Source organism: Gobius niger (genome assembly GCF_951799975.1).
Source record: "Gobius niger genome assembly, chromosome: 12".
NCBI lineage: Eukaryota > Metazoa > Chordata > Actinopteri > Gobiiformes > Gobiidae > Gobius > Gobius niger.
Window position 1 is genome coordinate 22,494,629 of NC_136863.1, and position 21,663 is coordinate 22,516,291.

The following is a 21,663-nucleotide window of genomic DNA, read 5'->3' on the forward strand; positions in this document are numbered from 1 at the left end:
TCTTCTTTCATGTCCGCCCCACCTCCAGCTGTTTGATCCTCTGCTCCAGCAGCCTCTCTCTGGTCTTGAACTCCTGGATGGTCTGGTTGAGCTGATCCACCTTGTTGTTCAGGTCCTGGACTTTGGCTCTTAAATGGTCTTTCTCCTGAGTCACCTCCTTCAGCTGTGTTTTAGTGGCTCCTCTCTCCTCCTGGACTTGTGCTCTCTCATGGCTTAGAAGTGTATTGCTCTATATGATGCAAACAGTTCAATGTATTAGTCTGTCATACATTAGTTTTCATTACTTGAGTGAACAATAAAGTAAATTGTCAAAACCAGAAGCCAACCCACAACCAGAGGTGGTAAATTTATCTAAGTACTTATTACTTTGACTCCTCTACATTTTAAAGATAGATACAATACTTGGTACTCCACTAAATTTCTCTGAAGGCTCCAATAGCCTTAAAACGCACACTCCAGAACTGTAGGTGGCGCTGTGCAGATGTCAATGCCATGGACTCAGGACAAGGAAAAAGGTTTGTCCCCATCGTGTTGCCGTACGAGAGATGAAAACGGGCACACATTTCATGCTTTTGAGGCTGCAAAATTATTACTCATACTACTTACTTAAACAGATGATTTGTACATCAACTTCAATTTTTTTTTTGACAGAGCAACTTTTACTTTTGGCGTTATAATAGATGAATATTAGAATGTGTAATTGTAAGATGCACACAGGGCAGTACCTCTTTGGCAAACTCCAAATCCTTCAGCAGTTTCTCGATCTCCTGTTCGTATTCCTCCCTTAGAGCGGCCATGTACTTATCGTGAGTCTCCACCTCATCTTGCAGCGCCCCCTTCAGGGCAGTGAGCTCCCTCTCTCTGTGATGCAGCACCTCCTCCTGCTCCTCTTTGGCATGAAGCACCTCCTGGAAGTCTGCACGAAGCTGCACCATGTCCTGCAGTTCAACCATGACAGAGTTTAGATGTTTCTGACATTGTACAAACTACTATGACAGCACACTGTCAACTCATTTATTTGTTCATAAATTCCTATTTTGCATGGTTGTTCCGTAACATCAGCTGCACAGACATATCAGGCGGCCTTTGCTTGTCCAGCTGATGTTGGTTTGGACACATGGTTTTGTTTTACCTTGAGGAGGATTTCTTTCTGCGCGTTTATTATATCCGCCCTTTTGGCTTCGTCCAACTCATCGTGCATCTCGGACAGCTGCTGCTCAAGGTCTTTCATCTCTGTTTTGGATCGCTCCCTGTCCGCCTTCATGCGGTTCAGCCTGAAAATGTTAAAAATATACTAAGAAAACTACCCTTGTTTGTTTCCGGACTAGATAAGGAATGGATAGATGCACATTTATGTATTTTGACCTTGACAATAAAACAAAGATGATTTAAGCAGAGAGAGGAATAACAGGTTTTTGCTTATATTCTTTTGTATTTTGGAGTTTTTAGTAATCTACTTCTTTGTTGAAGTTGTTTAAAGCCTTACTCGTTTTTGGTTTTCTGAAGTTGCGCCTCCATGTCACTCAGTCGGCTTTTCAGTCGGGACAGCTCAGTTTGACTCTGGACCAACTCGTCCTGCAGCTTCTTCTTATCTGTCCTCGACTTTTCAACCCCCTTTGCCAATGTCTTCTCATTCTGTACAAGGAATAAGAGGAAGGGTTTTATAATCATTCTGCAGTTAAATAGATTAGTTCAGATTTAAATCATCTGAATTTTACCTCCAGTTCGACCTGTAGTCTGTTCTTGAGGTCATAAACCTCATTCTCCAGCGTGAGCTGTCTGCCCTGCAAAACGCTCACCTCTGCTTTGAAATTCTGAAAGCACAAAATGTACATGAGTTACTTTGTAAAAGTAGCTTATATACACTGCATGACCAAACATGACCAGCTGCTGCAGTGTCAAAAGATCAAAGATACTTTCCACCAAGATCTTGTATTGATGATTGGAGAGTGTGACCACTGTGCAAAGCCTTCTCCAGCACATCCCAGAGATTCTCAATGGGCTTAAGATCTAGACTCTGTGGTGGCCGATTGGCAGTGTTATACAAAAATTATGCAATGGCTGTAGAAAAATGTTCTTAAGAGAATCTCTTACTACGAGGGAAATCTCCTGTTTCGACTGAAAGTTATCACAAAGATGCAATGATTGGTATCTATTTAAACATCACTAATATCTACAATATACTGCACCACAAATATTTAATCATGATATGGATATGAGCTCAGTTTTATGTTGATGGGACAAGGGATCATTTATCTGCAAACCTGTCAGGATCAGTGGGACTCTATTCCACATCTTTAACCATGATTCTAACTACTCATCTGAAACCCACTGTTGCAGCAGTATTTGCCTCTGTTGCAGATTATTTTATCAAGTAAAAGGTCACTCACTCTCTCCTCCTCCTCCACATTCTCCGCTGTCCTCCATTTTAATCTGTTTATCCGCTCCAGCAGCAGATTCACTTTCATCTCAGTCGTGGACTCATCGTCAGTCGTCCTGAACAAAACAAATATTTCAGTTTCACTTACAACTCAATCAGCCGAGGTGGAAGAAGCTCTCCAGATACAAGTACAATTAGAAGTACAGGTACTGCAAAGAAAAAAACGTTCTGACAAAACAGTACAAAAAAACCCAATTCAGCAAATATTTCTGGACTGAAACTATCAGTGAGCCTTTATTATCAGTGAGGTGGAAGTTTGTGCTCTGCATTCCTGAAGCTGCATGTGAGAGTTCACACAGCTGGAGAGGAACCTCCTTATCTCACCACTCCAAGGATGTTCTTCTCAACCACAAAATTCTTTTAATTTATCTTATACGTAATTGAAAAGAGAATACAGTGCTTCTTAACATTTTTATAGTTTTATCCAGGAAATCCTCACCCCTCCTGTAAATAGGCGAAGAGCACTTGTTTTGCCGAGTCTTCAGTGGGATCCACTGATAGTTCTTGCTGCTGCCCTTTCAGAAGATCAGGAGTGACCTGGTTAGGAAATATACGTCCAATAAAAACAACACTGTTGCAATAACATTCCTATTTTGTCGCTAAATACCTGCAAATTTTGTTGAAGGCCTATGTGTGTGTTGTTGTTGTTTTTGGAAAATATTAGTTAAACGCTTTTCTACACACTGGGGGCACATTTATCAAGACAAATGCTAAACAAGTGTAAGCATGAAAATAGCATACTGCTATTCGTGGGCATGTTACACCAAATTTGTGTGTATTAAAGTATTAGGCCCTAAATCTGATATGTGAATGAGAGAATTCTGCGTGAGATAATTATGCACAAATTATTGTGCAGCTCATCCATTTTTGCACGTGCTACTTGTTTGGGACATAAGCAAAAGCTTGGCAAATGAGCCCATGAAAGTTGCTTTATTTATTTCCATGCATTATTAATTCACCCTCCATATTTAGTAGTGGTAAGTTACTTCTGTGGCCTCAGCACTCTCTGACCATCATCAGACTATCCTCTCACTCACACTACATCACATTTGAATAAAAATCACAATTTGATGTGTTTGAAAAGGTTATTCAGGCAGCGTTCTATTTCCTTTGCAAATCGAATTGCAGTGATATTACAAAACTTTTTTTTTACCGTTTTACTCATTGTGTGAAGACCTAAATATTGGTCCTCATTAGCATATTGTTTACCTGAGCTTCTCTTTCTCCAGACTCTCCTGTTAAATCAGTGTTTGACCTGAAAGACACTGAGCGCTTCACCAGTCTCACAGCCGGTGGGGATATTACTGTTTCCTTTAATCCGCTTGGTTTGACGTCTTCCCTCTTTCGAATAGCAGTCACTTCTCCACTGAGCAGTCTGGCCCGGGCCGACCCAGCAGGGTAGACCACACCTGGAGTCTCCCCTCTCACTCCTCTCAGAGACGACGCCCTGCTGGAGTTAGAGGAGGATGAAGAGTCAGAGGCGCGCCCGCTGTCCACACTTCGAGACCTCCTGCACTGGTCCAGATCCAGTCTGGATCTCGGCCCGCGCCGGCCCCTCTGCTGCTGACTGCTGTTGAATTGGCTAATGAGTTTGCCAACTGACACGAACGGGTCACCGTCTACCGAGTTCGGAGACTTGGGGGGGTTTGGCCCACCTTTAGGGGGCGCTTCATGTTCCTCCAGTCCATCAGCTGGCAGCGGGATCCTTGCCTTGAGGGCATTGCCATTGAGTTTGGCCACTTGTGAGGGCAGGAGTATACTATTGTCATTGCTGTCAGGGTTGTAGGGTCTCAGTAGCTCTGGATGTTTGTGGAAATTAAACGTAGGCGATCCAGCGCTACGATTTGTCCCAGCTGGAGAGAGCCTGTCCTCCACTGACCTCTTTGTGATTACCCCTGGGTTGTACCCTGCCTGGTGGGTAATGACCGAAACGTCCCGATGGGTCTGCTTGTCAGAGCTGTTGAGGATCACAAAGGGCTGGCCCTTGACGCCTTGGACTTGGACCCTGACTCCAAACAGGCCGTCCTGAGTGGGACTCCGCAGGACCCTGATGTCTGGGGAGCTGTTCTGTCGACGGCCCTGCATCTTGGGACTGAGATGGAGAGGCTGTTATTACCTGTAAAACAAACATTCACTTTCTCTTATTAATACTTTCAAATGCAGCTACCCTACCCCTTTATCCAGTAAACACAACCCTCTTTAAAACCATTTTCTTTTATGGATGCTGTTTTGAGGATTTACTGCAATGACGGTCCAAAATGTGCATCACCTATAACCCATGGATATCCCTAATTGAATGCATTTAGGCAAAGTCTCCAAAGTTTTCAATTATTTCTTGTAAAGGCCTAAGTAAAGCCAGAAACATGCCAGGTTTGGTTTCAGTCCTAGGGTATGGTATGAATTTAGCTTTTTACCCAGTCATAATATTATTAGTGTGGATATCGTTTATTTTTGTTATTTCATGCAGCCCGTAGCCGTCGTTCTTTCCACACAGTCTTGCCACAAAAGCAAACACAGGTAAATATCATGACATTGACAGGCCCTGGTGTATCATGGGAAGGTGAGAACAGCGGCTGGTCAAGCAAAAAAAAAGAAGGGAAAAAAAACAGTGTTTACACAACAATGGGCCAGAGTCACTGCAGTAACAATGACCGATTACGCCAGACGCAGCATAAAGAGAATAAGAGACACAGACAAGAGGCTGATATTGAGGCTAAATGAAGACAGTTAGTTCAGTGTGTGAGTGACAGAGGAGGATTGTACAGAAGGAGCTGAGCACAACCAATGACGAATACAACAGGACCAGGGCAAGAGCTGACGTCACTCGGTTACACTAAAGAGACACCATTTCTGATGAGGAACTGGGGTGACTTTTGACAGATAAATGATGGGCTCAAAACGATGCAAAAAACATAAAAAACAACAATAAGACTACAATTATCATAAACACGGTTGGTTGATTAAAATGTTGTATATATAGTTATTATCAGATTTAAATCATACACATAATAATAATAATAATTCATTCTTGTAGCCTATACTATTATTCAAGAAGGATTATCAGCAGGTCGATGTGAAAGTGTTTCCAACACAATGATAATAATATTTGTTTTAACACATTTATTTGCACAAAAAATGAGGATGCCCTAATCTAATGGACAGTGAAACATTGGCGTGTGTCAAAAAAAAATGTAAGTCCAGTAGCCTTGACCCAATAGGAAGTGATAGAGAAAAAAGAAAAGAGATAAAGACTTTTTTTTTAAAATATAACTACTATGTTTTTTATATTGCATTTTATTTGACTTAATCTGGGGACACGAAGCACAAACTAAAGCCGTCAGTTTGCGGCTCCTTAACTGTCAGGCAGCGGGTAGTTATTACAAGCTGAAAAAGTCTAACAACTAAAGTCTTATACATTTCCAAACTTACTGTCACGCTTTTTGTCAGAGTGAGGACACATTGATCTGCGTCCTTTATCCGGACGTGGACAACTCATCTAAAGCTAATGACAATGTTTAAAGCAATTAAAAAAACATTGCTAGATGATCTCGCTTTTGGATACGCTCAACGATACAAAGACACACTCTCCGCTGTAACTTTATCCAAAAGCGCACGACAGAGCCCACAGTAAACTTTCAGGAGAAGGAACTTTGCTTAAATATATGTATAATAAACGTTCTGACTATTTGGTGCAACAGATAAGTTTAGGAAAAGTCAGGAAACGCCGTAGGAAAGAGTTGACACTTACCGTGCGTCCTGTTTGAGAGTTATCCGCTTTTTGAGAGAGAGACCATCCCGTAACGAGATGCCTTCACTGTGCGCTCCTCAGGGTCAGACCTCACACTCTTATGCAAAGTAGCCTCGTTATTGATCCTTAATGAACGTGAAAAGCCAACTTAACACTTAACAATAGGCATGCATCTCAAAGACATCCAAGAACAATGTAAAGAAGTCACTACACAAAGTAGTTTTACAGTAAGTTGGAGAGACAACAGTGGCCACGCCCAGGATGTAAATTCTGTCAATGGGATGTAGAGTGACATAATGCAGAAAAAGACAAAAGAAGCTAATAGGAAAACACGTTGAATCATGGCAAAGTGTGGCAACTAAATGATCTGTTGTCTAATATGTAAGCCTCTTCCAATTCCAGTAAGACTTTAATTTTTGGCTAAATAATCATTAAGTACACATACCACAGTTTGAGAACCACTGAAAATCCTCAGATAAGAGTTTCTATCCCAGCTACTACAGGTTTTAAGCAGGGGACATTTGCTCTGACCAATTTCCTGGCTCCAGGGTTGACACAGTGACATCCGCCCTTTATGATTGACTAATTCATCGAACATCAGTATGTCTTTGCATAAGAAGAGGAAGGAAGAGGAGAAAGGAAGGAAACCACAGGAAAAATACGTTTTTTGTTGTGTGTAAAACACATCAGATTTGTAAAAAAGACATTTATTGCTACATTATTCATATAACACATGCCTGTAGGCTACTTCAAACTGTACACGTACTTTACAGATTACTTTGAGTATGAACATGTTTTATGTTATGAGAAGCAAAAATACTTGGGGTATTGCTGACAGCAGAATGAAATGTGACTACCACTATAACAATTCTGCAAAAAAAAAAAAAAATCAGTAAGAAAAACAATACAGTTTTACAATGAACGGATACTTCAAATATTTGTATAAAAGATAACTTAATAATTTAAACAGACACAAACTAGCCTTATCCATAGTAATGCAGAGAAATGTTTGATTAGCCATCAATGCTATAACACAAATATGTAACAGCAAATATAACTTTGTAGCGCACACACATAAGGGACATTCCCGGAGATAGTTCATTCACAGAATGGTCAAAACTCCTGCAAAACTCGTTCACACAAACACTCACAGCTCTGAGCAAATGAAACTTTTAAACACACAACAGGCTATGGAAATAATGTCCGTCGTAATGTCAAACGCGCTGAAAAAGGAATGAAATTTACATCAAAAACTGCAGATGACACACCCTTTTTACTGTATATTCAAACAGAAATATCAACAAGTTATTTACATAGAAAATATCTGCAGTGTACAATGCTTTTGTCTATAGCGTTTAGGCACAATGTAAGAAGTTTGTTTGGGAAGTGAGGACATGATTGTTCAACTGCATCACGTGGAGAAGTCAAACTCTCCACTGGTCCAAATTCAGTAACGTCAGCGTCCATAAGATTCTATCTGCAAATAAAACACACTGCATAAGCCAATACTGTGGTGTTAAGCACAAAGCATCAGTTAAATTAAATGGCAATGCCTTTTGTTGGTCTTCACATGTGGCCCATGGGGTTGGCTGCGTCTGTGAGTCCAGGGTGGAAAGCTAAATGCATGGAATGTGGATCAGACATGATGGCTGCCTTCTCCTCCTCTCTCCTCCGAAGACACGCCGCTTTGGGGTTCAGGTTCCTCTCTGTGATGAAGTGAAGTGCACACATTAGACTATGTATAGAACTTTAAAAACACAGAGCCCAAGATAGTTCAGACTATATTAGCTACAGACCAACACTTTCTACAAAATTGAGGTCATCATATCAACATCTGAGCTGCATTTTGAATACAATTTATAAAGGCAATGCCGTATTCATAGCACTCAATTCACTAAGCCTACTAATGCATACCATCATCTGTTTAATCTGGGTAATAAAGTTATTTTTAAACTTGATTACCAAGATTGTGCGAAGAAACTTTCTAAATGCCCTCAACTATCCATTGCAGTTGCAGACTGTGAAAACCCAACTCCTAGGCAACTGAGAGCCTGCACTGTTGACATGTAGATACTATGATGCCACATGAAAACTCTGAATAGCTTCAATCAGAACAGAAAGCAGACTTGAATCCACATTGCCAAGTCAGGACATTTTCTTTGTGTATGACCTGCCGCTCTGCCACTTCAGTGCATGTGACTCGCACAGCTTTATCTATGTTTTGAAAAGCATGCATGACGACCGCACAGTGATCCTCTCACCTCTGACTTGTTGCTCCAGGCTCAGGATGACGGCCACAGCCTGATGCAGCACTAACAGTTTGGTCTGTGGTTTCTCGCTCTTGAGGTGCAGTTGACACATGTGTCCCAGCTCCTTGAACGCCTCGTTGATGTCCCGGACCCTCAGACGCTCCCGGGCGTTGTTGGCCATTCTCCTCTCGCGCTCTCGCTCTGCTTTCTGCTCCGGGGTCAGATCCTCATCCTCATGGATACTGGTGAGAGAGGAAAGAATATTCGGTAAGTGAAGGGAAAGGGAAGGGAAACGAGGAAAATGTGGGTGACGCTGCCCTCTGCTGGTGACACAGACAAGACTACAAAGGGCAATTTTTCCATACTTACGGGCTGATGTTTTTGGATAGCTTAGTCCTGGTTTAAACCTACACTACTATGAATCAATCCTGGCTGAGTTTTGCCTTTATTAAGGTTTGCTGGTTTAGTCTAACCCTGGTTTAAGCCTTTGTTTATTATGATTTAGTCCTGTTTAGTCCTGTTAGTGCTGGTTTGGTTCTGGCCTAGTCAAGAAAAATACTTAGCTTAGTCCCAGTTCATTTAATCCTGGTTAAATCCTAGTTTATAGTGACTTCATTTATTTCTATTTTAGCTGAGGTTAATACTTTGGTCAGTCCCAATTCTTGTTTAGATTCCCTGTTGTGTTTTGTTTTGTTGTCCAAAGGTCTGATAAACAGCACTCATCAATTTAAATAATGTTTTCCATGACATGTGTTTGGGCAACATCCAAAACCGAACCTCGACAATTACTGAAATGTTGCTGGCAGTCGTGGCGCATCGCATAAAAGATCGCTATCATCCAACGAGATTATCCGACTTATTAAGGGCAAAACAGACATGGGACAGCAAGGGATGAAGCCTGTCCTGAAATGACCGATGAAGATCCTCGAAGCATTTTGTTTTTTATCTGATATTTTAAGGGCCTAATGCAAAATCATAAAACTAAAATGTCTTTGAACAACATTTTATTGAATAACACACTGCACCGAAATTAGATTATTGTATTTGGACTTAGGCATCAGTCTGGGATGATGGGATCACCACGGCAAAACCAAGAGTACTGTACACCCATTTGCATAATTTGTTAATTTGCTGCAGGTTTTTTTGCCTGATGACCATCCCGTCTTTCTTTCATGATTAGGGCTCGAACACTTTGAGTATGCTCTATTCAACCATGATGAAGTTTATTATGCTTTAAAAATGACTATTGCCTTGAACTGTTTCTTGTGCTAAACATATGTCAGTTTACTCTTTGAGAAGGGAGATAGTCCGCTGAGGTGATCCCAAAAAAGCAAATATATCATCATGTATTTTAAATATACAGAAATCAGCACAATTACAAATGTCTGTAAAACGTCAATATCAGCGGCAATAAGTAGGAAATAAGTACATTGTCTTATTTCCTACTTTTGAGTACGTTTGTCTTCTCACCTGCTGTCTCCGTGTGTTTTGTGCTCGCTCTCCTCGTCCGACCGCTGGCTGTCCGAGCTGTGGCTGGTGTGCATCATGTCCTCTCGGTCTGCATTATCCAGCTTGAGCTCGACATTACCCTGTGATCCTGAGACGCCTACACATTCAATGATCCAATGTTAAATAAGCACCGTGTTGATAATGATGCACTTTTACATCAAGTAATACAATCATTTACTGTTGACACATGCCTTTCATTTTTATAAGTTGTCACATACAGGGGGAGAGTATCTTAGGTTTGTTGTTTGTTTTCTTGTGTAGTTTATAATGGAATACTTTACATGCCTTTTATTTGCCTTTGGGGGGTGGGGGGGGGGCTTTAGTGCTATTGCATTGAATTCAAATAGGATTACAGGCAGAGGTTGGAAAAGTACTGCTACTGCAAAAGGGCGTACACATGTTGAAGTAAAAGTACTCAACAACGTAAGAAAATTATTGACTGTTGGTTTACTCAAGTAGTAGTTACTGGGAATGTTGTTGCTACAATCTGTACTACTACTACTACTACTACTACTACTACTACATACAGCTAAAGGTTTGGTAACTACTAGTAGAACAACTCAGTCGCTGCCATTTCTCCTTTTACTTCCCATATTGTCAAGGTTTATTTTTTACCTACAAATTAGAAAAGTGAAAATGTAAAGCGTTACCAAAAGTTATTTTCTGAATCTCAAACAACAAAGTAAAGAACTTGATAAATCTGTATGGTTCCACTCGTCCTCTGTGTGCAGGAGTGACTGACTGACTGACCTCGATTGACTTCCTGCATGTGCTGCATCACCAGCCTCTGTCTCCCTGAGTACGGATGCCCATTCTGGCTCTGGAAAGCACTCTGATGGTTGTTGTTGATTGCGATGGCTTCCACCTTTACGACAAACAAAAAGCGGATATCAATATTCATGTCCACACTTTGAGCATTCGGCTTCACGTGCAGTGTCAGTGTGTAACATTTCCGCGCCGTCCGTAAATCTTTTCTGAGGGGCTGCGGCCGATAACGTGCCAACCCGAAGACAAACAAAGTCCAACATCTGCCTTCTCATTCTCAGCATAACCTTGGCTCAATCTCTACGGAATTAATTTAATCTGAGACAATCTTAATCCCACTCTTAAAAGTACCGTATAGGCCCCAAACAAAGCTCTAATTCTCTTACAGGAGCGACTCGCTTTGACCCATCATTTGTAAAAAACAAATAATTAAATAAATAAAAGAGAGAGCGTTTAATACCCCCTCCCCCACAGGATTACGCTAAAAAACCCTTTCCCTGTTTACACTTTCACTCCAGCTGGGTTAAAATCCCCTGGTCGGCTAAAAGAGTGGACGAATCGAGCACCCCCCCCCCCCCCCCCAACTCTATCCCACAGTGGAATTAGCGCACACATACAGGGCATTTCCCAAACACGTCACTCAGCTTTTGTGTTGTTTCCGACTTCAAGGACAACAACCTTTTTGCATTAGAGAAAAACAAACATGCAGATGGACGCAGTCGGGACATTCCGGACACCAGATGCGGCGCCTACTTCCAGCCTACTTCCAGTTGCCGTAGTATTACTAAGCGCTGTTCGGAAAACTTCAAAGTAAAGTGAACTAACCATGGTGGGCGGGGCGTGACATGGTAAATGATAAATCAGAATTCCATATTCCAGGGATAAAACTGGGACTCACTTAAGGCCCTTATGTACAGTATGGTTGCACATCAGTCGTGTGTGTTCCCATAAGGAAGTAAATAATAAGTACGCCAATAAGTAAACATTATGAGAAAACTTTTCTTTTGTTCAACTATCAGTCCCCAAAAGCAATGTAACACAATTAACACAGCTCAATGTATTTTGTGCCATTTTGTATACTTTGTTGCAAATGACTGGAGGCCGGTGATTTGCAGAGGCGACTGTGAGAGCGAGCCAAGATGTTTCAGCTATAACTGCGCACCCATAAGTACATTCAATTTGAGCCGCCAGGAAACTAGATCCTGTCGCTATTTACACTCCACATATTATTATTATTACGACGGACGCTGCGGCTTGGTTTCCTGAAATACTTCAAAGTAAAGTGTGCTAACCATGGAGGGAGTGTGGCATGTGAGGGGCAGGGAGCTGGCGGGTCCCGGGGGTGCGTGGGGGTTGGGCGAGAGCAGTCCCGGGACGTCTGTTGGCCCCGCTCCCGTTGGACCGACCGCATGGTTTCTCAGGACATGGATCACGTCGTCCAGCCGGTCCAGACGATCCTCCACCTGAGACTGTGTACAAACAAGGAGGAGGTTTTTAGAGTCTTTTAAACATGAAAGAAAGATGTTGAAGCGTTAGAAGAAAGATGCTTTCTGTACAGTATGAACGCTAATAGCTCCATTACCCTGTAATTAATATAAAAGGTTGAAAATGTCAATTTGGGCCTTACCAGCGAAATTAGAGATGATTCATAATGTGGTGAAACCTGAGACTGAACCGAATTCTGGGGCCACGTATTTGTACCTAAAAGGAAAAGACATATTAAGATTGTAATAGTACACAAATAATATTTACACTTGTTAATACTGCTGTTATGCCCTATGCAGGCACGTTGTATAAAATATATAGCTTATGTAAACATATTTGACTTTTTCATAGTAGTATACACATATCTAAATACACATTCATATATACATAGTATATGCACATATATCAGTACACACATTAGATTAAATGTTGAGTCATATTTTGTTACCTGCAGGTTCAGCAGCGTTGGTCAGAGGAGAGGGAGATCGGACCGGTGTTGATGAACTGGACGGGAAACTGCTGGTGGTGTGATCAGGGGAATAGATCTTTCAGAAGAGAGAAGAAGGTATAGGCTTAGATCAGTGCTTCTCAAACTGTGGTACTGATCATTTGTTGTTCTTCTCGATTATTTAGGGCCAAATTTGTTTATGTTTTGTCCTCTTCTGATTGGGGATTTAAGTTGAAGTGTGGCTACAGCTTAGTTTAGTTCAAATTTAGCCCTGGTCTAGTTCTCGTACACCTAAAAGCCCCGGTTGGTTCATACTATCATTGTGCCTTTGGGCAAGACACTTCAACAGCCTTGCCTCCAGAGTCTATTTGTACGCTTCTGTACATGGGAATGTGTTTGTGAGGGCAAATGCTGAATAACACATGAGCTGATGGCTACAGTCCGGCACAACGTGTTTACATGCTGTACGTCCAATCTGCCTTTTGTTGTTGCTTAATCCAAGTTGGGTCTGTGATGTTGGCCCTAGTGTAGTTCTGTTTTAACCCAGGTAAAGTTGTAACCGTCCTGCTTTAGTCCTGGTTTAGTCCCTGTTTAGTTCTGGTTTGTTGCTGGCGGTGGTACTTGCCATATAAGGTCGACAATCGCAGTTTGAGACCATGGATCATTTTGAGGACACGACTTGTCATTTTCCGTGCCGCGTTTTACTGTCGCTGAGATATCCTTTGGTGCAGCCCCATAACCTCAGCTAAACTCATCAATTCTGTTCGTTTTAGTGGTTTGGCAGCCAATAAAAACTCCTGCAGTGTGCGAGTAGTAGCGGCGAGTTAATATGCAGTATCCGGGGGAAGAATAATTATTTCCCTTTTGAATTATGCCACTGGGACTGGGTTTAATGTTGCTATTTGAGCACAGATGAGCTGCTGTAATGGGGACGGGGCTGTGCATACTTACAGAGGCCAGTGCTTTGCCCAATGTGTCTCCTGTTTGTGGACTTCCCTGGTTACCTGACAGTGGGGACATAAAAACAACTATTGGTAAAAGAGGCGAAATAAGCTATTAATATAATAATAATAATCATCATTTAACAATATTAGCTAAATGTACTCTTCCTCTGTTATCTGTTTTTTATGCTTTTTGTGACATCTCAGCAGTTTGAAACACACTGCATACATTAAATACAAAAATCATTAAAAAACATACATACTGTAGCCTATATTTCCTTACTTCCCTCTCCATTATGCCTTTTGTCGATTGCCACAGCTGGTCAAGTAGCTTAAGAGTGTATGCGGCATGGGCTTTACACTCGCAGGCATTTCAAATTAGCAACTAAGATTACATTAAAAGGATATTAATTCATGAAATGGTATAATGGCTCATTGCTGAGGCCCAAGGCTCTCCCATTAACTACTCGAATGGACTTGCTCTGCAGTTTACGAGAAGGATTGCATTGGTTGTAATTTTCTAATGACAATAACAACCAATCCTATATTGTTCATGGTCCGTCTAAAAATGCTTCAGTTGTGGACATAGAGGCCTTTCATCAAACACCTGTTGAGTGGTCCGCAGCATTGATGGTATTGCGGGACGGCGTGTTGTTGCGGTGGAAAGAGGACATCGGCGGGAGGCCCCTGTTCAAATCAGCAGCCATCACCGAATGCGGAGAGAAGTCCTGCAAAGTGAGAAACAGCCGCTCAGTCAGGACCAGCGGGGGGGGGCCTAAAGTGTATGTGTCAGGAGGTAGTTCACTGGATGTAAATCTCACCAGGTGACTGTGGGGCTGCATGCCGCCGTAGCTCCCCGACTGCGAGAGGAGAGAAGTGGCCGCTCCCAGTGCACCTTCATAGCCCTGCTGGTTCAGCCCGTTTACGGCGCTCCAGATGTCGGGCGAATTGGTCGTCCCCTCTAAAAACACATAACGGCGTGTTATGGCCCGCACCGGAGCAGCATCTCAATCAGCACAAATGTGGGAGAAGTAGGCACTAGACGGCAGCGGCGGCCTCTAATGAAGCAATAGATCTATCACGCGCTGGGAGAGATCGGGTCTTTGTTTACAACATTGTGAGAGTAAATACAATCTGAATGTGGTGAATCAGCCATCAGTGGACAATGTTAGTGTTTACGGGGTACACAATTTCCCTTCTGAGGACGCGGTCGCAAATCATCCCTCACCCGCAGTGATAGGCATATGGATGTAGCATGGCTCTTACAACTGATGCCCTTCCAGGAGCAACCCCTTCTACACATTCGGGCTTATATATATTTTTTAAATACTATGAATACAACTACTAATACGTGGCAGAATTGACAATATAGCTTAGGGAACTTAAAGCAGAACTAAGCACCACTGCAGGTGTCGTAGCATGTTACGTTTTTTACTCATTAATTATCCGTGAGAATAAATACTACACTGACAGAAAAGACACAGGGAGAGAGGGATATTGTACATACAATCACACAATGGAGATATTTTTTTCACTCTAACTTGGCCGTAAATAATGTTTAAGTGGCGCTAGCCCGGCGTTAGCTTTGCCCGTTAGCCTATTAGCTTCTTCTTTGTGATTCCATTAGTGTGTATTGGTGGCTCTGACCCGGTGGCAGGAAAACTGCAAGTATGGTTTTCTGCCCAGAGACAGCGGGGGAGATGAAAGACCCCCCATTCATCCCATTAACACTACCCCATAGGGACTACGGAAAGGATTTATAAAGGTAACAAGTTACCTAGTTCTTCGTTAACTTCGAAATATCACTCAAGTAGAAGCAAAAGTAGACGCACATAAAATGTATTGAAAATTATCCAAAATGCCAACTCTCCTTCTCTGTAAATGGGACACAATCGTAGATCTGTAACCAACTGGTTGCGTAGACAACATAGTTTGGGATTATCTGAGCTTACCAAAAAATGTGCTCGCGAACAAACTGCTGGGGCCCTTAACGGACGGATGTGGAGACGGGTTCTGGTTGATGTCGTCATTTGGAGACTGCCCATAAATCTGCAAACATAAAATACACCAGAGATAAATTGATTAAGCTTGGAGATCTTTATGTTTAATACAGTGAGCATGCGCAGAAAACCACAGCGCATTATGGAAACAAAGCAGAGAGCTGATGCACACTTAGAGCTATTGCCGTAATCCATAAGCTGCAGATCCATGCACCTCCTCATCCGGATTACAGAACTATTCACCATGAGAAATCCCTGCCCTAATCATGATCAGGTCCGACTGGCTTTAGAAACTCAGCCCTGAAATAAAATTGAATTACGACCCGCCGCTTACACCAAATACACATGCCAAGTCTGACCCTCTCTGATCTTTTACTGGGACAGATCAAAAAGTCTCAGAAGAAATATATTTACAACATACTGGCAGTGGAAGATTTGTGATGTGGGAATTTATTTAGCGATATCAGGTCGAGTCTGACATCATCACAGCACATTATTTGGTGTCGAGCTTGTGGGAATCCATTATTAATGCACAACTGGTATGTATAACGACAAAACACAAAACCACTGCCCTTTAATTAAAGCTGCACAAGTCATTTCCTGCTGTTTTCAAGCTGTGAAAGACAGAGGTAGTTGAGGATCAACTGTGAGCCGTTGCCCCAACTCGTTTCTAAATCTCACAATACCTCCCTCACACATCATTGACTCATTATTGATTTTATATTTAAATATAGCATGCTTTTTATTGAGCAGTGTGTGTGTTTTTACGATAAAGGTGTAAGGTTACAAAATAAATGTACTTTCTATCAAGAAAAAAATCTGTTACCCAAGTTCTGACATGCTAATTTGGCATGTTATTTTTGCTTTACTTTGATTATTTACAGAAAGAGTTAAAATTACAAGAAGATACAAGACAAATATGGATTTTTACAAGAGGAATCTAATGCTCATCTATCCTGTCATTGATTAATTAATTATCTTTGCCTGTTTTTTTGTGTTTTTTTCTCTGAACGCTTCTTTCTTTAGCTAGACAAAATGTAATACACTGCTGATGCAATTCTGCCTATTTATCGAGGCTTGGAACTGGCTAAAGAGGTTTGTTTGATTGATTGATTGGCTGATTGATTGATTGTACGCTTTTTTTCTTTTTTCTTTGTTTTTTTTATAAATCCTAAACAAAAACAATATCATGTGAGTTGATTGAGAGATCAGTAGTTCCCTTGTCTCTTTGTTAAAAAACAAAAACCTCTATTTGTCCCACTTAGCGCAAACCGCATCGTTAACAGCTGAGTCTGGGAACAGAATTGTATTTTTTATGTTCAGATCCAAACGAATAAGGACTACATTTTTCCTCCTTTTCCTTTTTTCTCCTTGGGGCCCTGATCCTTTTTACTTCTGCTTTACGCAGAGCTCAAACAAACACCACACTATGTTCAAAGGCTGCACAATCAATTGTATCACTATGAATGGTTGCAATTAGCAAATTGCAAAGGCTGAAATTCTTGGTAAAGAACAAAATGTCTTGTCTTTCTGGGGTATTATATATACAGTATATATGGTATATTAAGAAATAAAATAAGCTAACCATGCACTGTAGATTAGACCTCTGAAACGCATGTGATTCTTGTATAGCTACATATTTAAGTCTTATCTCAAACATTAATGATACGTGTTTATATGTGCACAGAGAAGTGAATTTCCTATTATATGTAAAATATGTTTTAACAATTAGTCCTCTCAAACAGCTCATGCACGTAGTCACTCCAAAACCATGAGAGGTCTGGGCTGCACCTGCACCTCCCTCCGTCGCTTTGATGTGCCCCAGGAAATGAGAACAAACCTCCCTGTGCCGCATCAATGGGGTGTCAGTTACCCGGACGACAAGTTCTGTAAAGCAGGCTCTTAAAGACTCTCAGGAGTGCGCTCGTGCCGCTCTCTCATCGGCTTAGACACACACGCAGGCATGCATGCAAACACACACACACACACACACGCACACACACACACTTTTCACAATGAGGACAATTTATGTTTATGCAAACAACGAAAAACGAAATGAGAAGGAAAAATTGCAACTATCCTTCCGATTACTGATAACTGATTTCTGGTTAGAGCAAATATGTGTGAAACTTTTCTTCCTCTTAAATCTGCACTGATCCCAAAAATTTCCATCTGGCTTGTTTACTAATACAAACTGACTTTTAATGAATTATTTATGTTTATTTCACTTGGTCTGTGTGCTTCTAATTTGTCTCGTAAGCACTTTGCCTCACCCTGCATATACACGAACCGTGGTCTACAAACAAACTCGGCTCGCCTCCACACACACACACACACACACGCACACACACACGCACACACACACACACGCACACACACACGCACACACACACACACACACATAAACACACACATAAAGCCGTGACCCGAGCTGGCACGAGTCCCTTGCTGATTGTGGGCCAGGCCAAACATAGGAACCCCTGCCGACGCTGGGCCCGTCTGAGCCGCCATGGGCAGCATATGGCCGAGGATAAAGCCAATTGTCCTCCTTACCATCAGCATAGCAGGCGACCCGTTAATAATGGTCACACCCCCGCCCCAGCACGCCCCCTTCTTGCCCCCCCCTCTTGCCCCGTCCCGCTCTGGGGAGAGGAGCCGTCACCATGGCACTATCCAGCCTTTGGAGGGGCATTGATTTAGGGAGCATCAATCATGGCATCACAAATGATAAGGGGCTGTTTGGAGCAAATACAGGCCACGAGCGAGGGAGGAAACTGTTAAACATATGCTTTGTCTACAGTGCAAGTGCCCAAAATAAATAGGCATATATTTACTATTGATGTCCAGCATACATACGCAAAATGAAAATGTCAACAAAGTAAACAATCTAATGGAATGGAATGAGACCTAATAAAAATAAATTAAGAGAAAGAAAAACAGATTTTCTTGCAGCGCTCCTATGTAAACCAGTTGTTAATAGGTTTAGACTTGGCTGTTCTGAATTTAACTCAAAAACTGCAATAGGACAATCCCAGTACATAGTTACATCATCGTATTCCTATGTTGTCTATGTTGTGCCACCCTAATCCACACACTGCTACCTTTATCTGGACATGTATGTGGCTTTTTACACCGCATTTAATCTCGGGCCTTGAACTCGTCCGGCTCCAGTGGTCTGACAATGTAGAAAGTGTGTAACATTGTCATGCCGGATGAGTGAAATATCAACTTGCTATTCAGGGCCTATACTGCGCTGCAACCATGGCCAACTGCAAGCCACATGCAACCAATTTTCTGCCTCTGTGATCCACGATGTCTGGATATGGTTAGTCTCACAGAGATCAAAGCGGCCTTTGATAATGGCAGCAGTGGTGTAGGGACTGCTCCAGCATAGCGGGGTTAAATCAAATAGAAATAGCGGCAATCTGCTTCATGTCAAGATGTTTTCTGCTCTGAGGGCTGACTACATGGTGCTTACAGGCGAACAGGAAGTCTCGCCGGACCACATTTTAGCAGGACTTTGCCAGCGTGAGGGACTACAGCCTAATTGATGTATATGGTGCTTAAGCTTGCGAGTGGTACACACAGATTTATAGAGTACTTGTTTATAGGCGATTCTCATTTACATGTTTTTGCATAAACATCATCAAGCTGCAATGATCAAAAATAACTTTGAAGTTTTTTTTTTTTTTTTAACGAGTGAAATAAGAGACAGATGGGAAAAAAAAAAAAAAAAAAGACTGCCTACAACCAAAACATGTGTGCAACAGATTTCCATTCATAAAAACTCAAACTCAATACAGAGCCAGAGCAAACTAGATCTCCACAGCTTAACTTCATTATGCCAAATTAAAGCAGGATTCAAAGCAAAGGGGTGGATTGATGTAGAGTTCTTGCAGTAATAATATTAATAAAAAAAAACACATAGATTCCTCACTAATCTTTAGAAGATGCAACTCCTCAAATAATTTATTTTCTAACTAATAGGCCTAAAAGATTAAACTAGTAACTATGAAGCAAATCACAAGCTGTTATTTGGCTTATTAGGCTCTATCTACTGTCACATTAAATAACAATGCTTAAACTACTGAATTTCTAAACCATTGTAGTAAAAAAAACAACAACAACAAAACAACAATACAGAAATGAGTTGGCACTGAGTTGTTATGCACAGGCTACACACTGGCACACACAGGGACACGGCATTCGTAAAAGTATACTCACTGGCTTCACGTTGTAGCAGTACATCAGTGAGTTGTTGTTGCCCGCACTATGGACGGACTGAGCGCGGTACATAACTCCGTTTCGGCTTCACGTTCAATGCGAGCGAGTCTCCGGGCGCACGGCACTGACCACACTCACGCACGCACCGCCTGTCCCCGCCCGCGCCGCCTTCACTCATGTGCGTAGAGTCCTTGTGCACACCCCCCCTTCATCCCCCCCCTCCCCTCCCAACCTACTCCTGTTGGACATGCAGCTACCAAACAGACAACTTATGCAAATCAGGGCTGAACCATTCACGGAGGAGAGGGAGGGGGAGAAGATTGGCGCTATCTCTGGTGCTGAGATAGGAATTGAGCAAATCAGTTGAAGGAGTAAACCTATATTTCTCTCGGTTAGTTCAATTGTGACACCATCAAGCATTTTGTGTGGCTTAGTTTTTTTGTTTTTTTTCACTCAGCCAGCATGATATAGTAAAATAAATTGGGAATTCCCGACTGTACTGGCGTTTGTTGTGTATGTATATCCTTAAACAGAAATATAAATAACAGATAACAATATACTAACACCTTAAAAACACAATGTAACATTCTTAGGGCCACACTGTTACATTTTACCCAATAAAAAAGGAACCAATAATAAAAGCAGATCTATGTTTGTTTTTGTTGGTGGGAAATATACCAAGAAAAGAAGCAATTCAAAAGTGAGCCTCACCTCACACCTCACCCCTCACACCTGACTTGTGACTTAGCTGGGAGTGGGACATCACCTGCATCTCTCCGTTTAATGTTGGTTCTGTGCTTATTCAAGCTGTCTGTGTATTGTTTTGCAAGTTGTTTTTTTTTTGACAACCCTTGCAAAACATGGCATTGTCAGTGTTTGGCCATTAGGAGCACAGATTTGCTGACATGTTTGTTTTATGACCGCTTAGTTGCTTTTCTTGAATCGTTTTAAGGGACCGTCTACAGAGACATTAAGCTCATATAGAGATGCAGCCTACCGCACCAGATTGTAGCTAACTAGCTATTTCATCTGTATTTGCTCTTGTGATGTAACTATGAATAGAATATTCCGCTGAGTGAGTGGCTTTAAAGGTGCATCGTGCAACTTTTTATCCCCCCCCCCCCAAAAAAGGATGATATTTGTATTAGACCTATAGTAACTCAGTGGCTGTACGAGTGGTCAGCCTGGCACCTTTACTTACAATCACGGTGGCCTCTATGGCGCTCCAGGATCACTTGTTCTGTAGGTTTTCTGGTGAGAGCGTTCATCAGCAGTGAAAACGTTCCAAAACAATTGATCCCGGAGTGTCCTAAAAACCATTGTGATGGAAAGATGGAAAGTAAAGGCGCCATGCTGACCGCTCATACAGCCACTGGGTCACTACAAGGTCATATACGCACAAATATCAACATGCACCTTTAAGTTGTTCTACTCATGGTACAAAGCCACTGAACTGGCCAATAAGTGCCCCTGCCTTTAATAGGTTGTGGGTTCAGTTTCTGTGTTTGCACGTCCTTCCCATTTTCACTTAACAGGTGACTCTCATTTGCTCTTCGTCAATGTAAGAGTGAATGGACATCTGTTTGTGTAGCTGGTATGTTCCCTGACCAAAGTTCCAGAAGAGAAATGATTGGAAAAGCTACGTGACTTCATTGTTTGTTGTTGAGATTGAATGTTTTTATTTATGTTTATTTGGAGTTCATTGTTGAAGTCCAGAGTCAAGAAATCTCGGGCTAAGTGCTTAGTGCTGCAGTGACTTCATGCAGATTATCTACTTGGGACAGGTATAGGAGCAGAGGACGCTTCCAGTAAATGCCTGTCTGACCCACATTTACAAATAGTCCAAGTCTTAGA

The 21,663-nt window shown here is 41.8% G+C and overlaps 2 protein-coding genes across 2 annotated transcripts in view; both read right to left on the minus strand.

Annotated features, from left to right (window-relative positions):
• LOC306971319 (cingulin-like protein 1) overlaps positions 1-21,663 on the minus strand; it is a gene marked incomplete at its 3' end in the record, with an annotated part of 137,063 nt that overhangs the window by 9,955 nt on the left and 105,445 nt on the right. The window contains exons 2-9 of the mRNA XM_079567559.1: positions 3,650-4,546; positions 2,880-2,977; positions 2,391-2,496; positions 1,719-1,814; positions 1,487-1,635; positions 1,133-1,274; positions 726-938; positions 23-229 (exon numbers count right to left, since the gene is read on the minus strand). Of these exons, the coding sequence (XP_079423685.1) occupies positions 23-229; positions 726-938; positions 1,133-1,274; positions 1,487-1,635; positions 1,719-1,814; positions 2,391-2,496; positions 2,880-2,977; positions 3,650-4,525 (1,887 nt within the window). The 5' untranslated portion in view covers positions 4,526-4,546. The remainder of the gene's footprint in view (positions 1-22; positions 230-725; positions 939-1,132; positions 1,275-1,486; positions 1,636-1,718; positions 1,815-2,390; positions 2,497-2,879; positions 2,978-3,649; positions 4,547-21,663) is intronic.
• LOC306971154 (transcription factor 12-like) lies at positions 7,729-19,977 on the minus strand. The gene is made up of 12 exons (XM_079567325.1): positions 19,810-19,977; positions 15,538-15,634; positions 14,407-14,546; positions 14,193-14,313; positions 13,596-13,648; positions 12,645-12,741; positions 12,339-12,412; positions 12,004-12,180; positions 10,697-10,811; positions 9,908-10,043; positions 8,450-8,679; positions 7,729-7,894 (listed from the first exon to the last, which is right to left on the minus strand). Exons 1-12 carry the CDS (start codon positions 19,879-19,881, stop codon positions 7,755-7,757), a joined length of 1,452 nt encoding a protein of 483 aa, XP_079423451.1. The 5' UTR covers positions 19,882-19,977; the 3' UTR covers positions 7,729-7,754.